General features: G+C 37.1%; 1 protein-coding gene across 2 annotated transcripts; it reads right to left on the reverse strand.

The window, feature by feature from the left end:
• Nucleotides 1-426: 426 nt before the first annotated feature.
• Nucleotides 427-2,723, reverse strand: LOC111372605 (lamin-like protein). 2 transcript variants are annotated; one of them, XM_022994977.1, is made up of 3 exons: nucleotides 2,456-2,723; nucleotides 967-1,209; nucleotides 427-788 (listed from the first exon to the last, which is right to left on the reverse strand). In XM_022994977.1, exons 1-3 carry the CDS (start codon nucleotides 2,643-2,645, stop codon nucleotides 691-693), a joined length of 531 nt encoding a protein of 176 aa, XP_022850745.1. In that variant the 5' UTR covers nucleotides 2,646-2,723; the 3' UTR covers nucleotides 427-690. The 2 variants fall into 2 exon arrangements, with proteins under 2 accessions (XP_022850745.1, XP_022850744.1); XM_022994976.1 differs by having other exon boundaries at nucleotides 427-598; nucleotides 845-1,209; nucleotides 2,456-2,721.
• Nucleotides 2,724-3,444: the final 721 nt, after the last annotated feature.

A 3,444-nucleotide genomic window follows, 5' to 3' on the forward strand; every position in this document is an offset into this window, starting at 1 on the left:
ATTGCAGCGGTCCCCACTGTGCGTATCCTAACAAGAACCTGTTTTCTACGTCAAGCAGGATTGTAAAATGAAATGAAATGAGCTCTGCTATTTAATTTTGCCATTCAAATCACTGTCCGTCCAATACATTAATAACATGTCATTAATTTAATTAGTTAGTGGTGAAATTAATGAAAGTAAATTTGAGATGAAATATTAATTATTGATGATATCAATAATTCATTGAATTGAATGGACAACCATTTAAACAGCAAAAATCCCAACTCATATAAAATACGCTGTTCTTATCCGTTTGATTATCTCTGTCTCTCGCATAGTTTTCAATGGATAGCCAGCTCACGAAACACATTCATTTCTGCAATTTACTCACTTGAATTCTCAAATAAAGAGTTTCTTGAAATTGGTAGAATAAATAGCTTTAAACACTTGCCGCAATCCACCAATTTTGAGCTGAATAACTGTTTTATCTTTCGGGTCAAAATCAAACCACGAAAGATGAACAAGAAAAGAAGAAAACCGATAAACAAATAAGACACTCCTCAATATTTCTTCACCATTGGGTTTAAGTAATTGTTCAAACGATCAAATATGCCGATATCTCATGAAAGATGGCAAGAAACTGCTAGGGGTTTAAGTAATTGTTCAAACGATCAAATATGCTGATATCTCATGAAAGATGGCAAGAAACTGCTACCCGATGTAGAGAAACGAGTCCCATACAGCAGCAATGGCAAAAAGAGTCGGCACGAAAATCTGCCCTCTAAAAGTAGATAGCAAACCCGGAGAACCACTCCTTTCCGGCATGGGTTTAAGTAATTGTTCAAACGATCAAATATGCCGATATCTCATGAAAGATGGCAAGAAACTGCTATCCGAGGTAGAGAAACGAGTCCCATACAGCAGCAATGGCAAAAAGAGTCGGCACGAAAATCTGCCCTCTAAAAGTAGATAGCAAACCCGGAGAACCACTCCTTTCCGGCAAAGACGATGGTGGGGGCGGTAGTTTTTCAACGTGAATTGCTACTTTCATGCCTCCATAGCAGAATCCTTTTCCGCTGATGAAATAATAAGTTTTTGTAACATTGAGAGGAACCACATCCCTTCCAGCACCGGTGGTCCAATTGTGAATGGGATGATCAGAAGTGCAATTCTCGTAATCTGTCTTGTTTACCTCAAGCACATTCATCTGGTTCCTATCATACACGAAGACTAGAACGAAAAGGCGAGTTACTAGATGCTAAACACAATGTTCAAGCCTATGTGAAGAAAAAAAAGCTCGAAAGTCTTCCCAATCTAAACTAGCAGACATGGCCAAACCGATCAAAAAGAAAAACAAGACATATACAAGTAGTGCAAATTTATAATAAAAGAACAAAAGTAACCTGAAGTGCCATAAGAAAGACATATCTTAACAATGACTAGTGTTGAACTATGGAGCAAATACTGATGCACATATAAAGAATTTTCTTAGGGTGCATTTTTCTGAGAGACACACACTAAAAGGTGTGAGATCACCACTGTAATAATCTTCTTCTTTATAGTGAAAACTTGTAGCGGGCAAATGAATATAGCTGTCAAATGTGTTTGAGTGCCTTTTTTTTTTTATTGTTATTTCTTTAGTAATTAGATTGGGAATTAATCATTTTGCTAAACTAACATGTCTAATGAGTCCAAAATTAACCATGGATAGCCAATTGTTCGACGGTGTAATATTTCTTGTGTTAGATGACAGCCCAATATTTAGTCTTTTACATTATGTGAGTGTGACATACTATTTAAAGAATTAACGTGCACAAGTTAGATAATCCTAAACAGTGATTATAAAACAAAATAATAATGTTGTCTAGCATCATTGGTCCTAAAGAACCACTCTAGGCAAGAACAGTTAATATGTTTAATTAAATGAATCGTGTGACATTGCATTTAAGTGTACCCATCATTTAATGTTGTGTAGTTGTCACCTACACCGATGCTGGAAAACTAGTAATGCTGAATCCCATTACTCAATAAAAGAATTATGGGCTCAGTAAACTTTATTGAGTCTGCACATCATCGAAAATAATCTCAAATAGACTGCAAAATTGCCTTAAAGAAGGATCGGTAATTTCTAAAGAAACAGTGACCAATAGGGAAATGGAATCAGATGTAAATTAAGTTTGCATTTCTTCGTCTTCCCTCATTTACAAGCACTAAAAAACTAAGTTGTTCGTATTATGTATCTATTCAGTTACACATAATTAAATGATTAACACTCTGCTGCACTAATCTCATTTAATTCGCTGCAATTTCATAGTGTTAATAGGTGTTAAATTTCTATAGCCTATAGGCAGGGCATCTATTCACCTTTTTCGACAAAACCAACCGGAAAAATGTTTAAGAAAAGCTCAAAAATGTAGATCTGAACTGAATGTGTGCGCGTATGTGTGAGAGAGAGAGAGAGAGAGAGAGAGTATACAGAGCCAATCGCCGAGATAGAAATGTTTGCCTTGAGCCCAAATGGTGTAGTTCACATTTGAATTCCAACCCATGTTAGCTCCGACGATGTAACGCACTGCAGACACCTCCGCCGGCATCATCACCAGCACTGCGCATGTCAAAACAAACGCCGCCGCGGACCACCCTATGCTCCGGCTCAGACCCTCCATCTCTCGCTGTCTGTCTTTTATAATCTGCTCTGAAATCTGGACTCTCTCTCTCTCGACTAGAGCATAAATTATAGCAACTCAGAGGCCAGATGTATTTGAGGTTCATGATTTTTGTACAGCACTTTTTAATGCTTTATCAATGTGTGGGCTCACAAACTTTTACGAGGCTATATTTTTGTGTTTTCGAAAATTCAAAACTTAAACTTTTTATTTTTTATTTTGTCGTGTCACGCTGTTGTTAAGTTTCTGACATTTTCATACGGTTATGTCTCCGATTCATTGGGCCCCGAGGGGGCCCCCGGGGGGGGGGGCCGAAAAAAAAAGTGTTTCCCGCGTTTTCGATTTTTCCAAGTTTTACACTGAAAACGCCCAAAACGACAAAAAAGTCGTTTTGTGTTTTCTTCACAAATTTTTTTTCGTTTTCGAAAATTCATTTTCGAAAACGGGAAAGAGAACACGTTTTCACCGTTTTGAAAAATCGAAAACAGAAAACGACCCGAAAACGGTAAAAAGAACAGGCCTAAACTTTTTATTTTTTATTTTGTCGTGTCACGCTGTTGTTAAGTTTCTGACATTTTCATACGGTTATGTCCCGGATTCATTGGGGCCCGGGGGGAGGGGCTATAGGGTCAACCCCAATTTTTTATTTTATTTTATTTTTAAAGAATGTTAAAGTTTAAAACCTACACTATGAGTCTGTTTGGAAGTAATTTTGAGAATTGATTTTTTGATCGTTAGAAGAAAAGTGAGGTCCATCTGTGAGAGAAAAAGTCAAATATGACAGCTGGAATAGTGAAAT

This window comes from Olea europaea, unplaced genomic scaffold, assembly GCF_002742605.1.
Source record: "Olea europaea var. sylvestris unplaced genomic scaffold, O_europaea_v1 scaffold1016, whole genome shotgun sequence".
In the NCBI taxonomy this organism is placed as follows: domain Eukaryota; kingdom Viridiplantae; phylum Streptophyta; class Magnoliopsida; order Lamiales; family Oleaceae; genus Olea; species Olea europaea.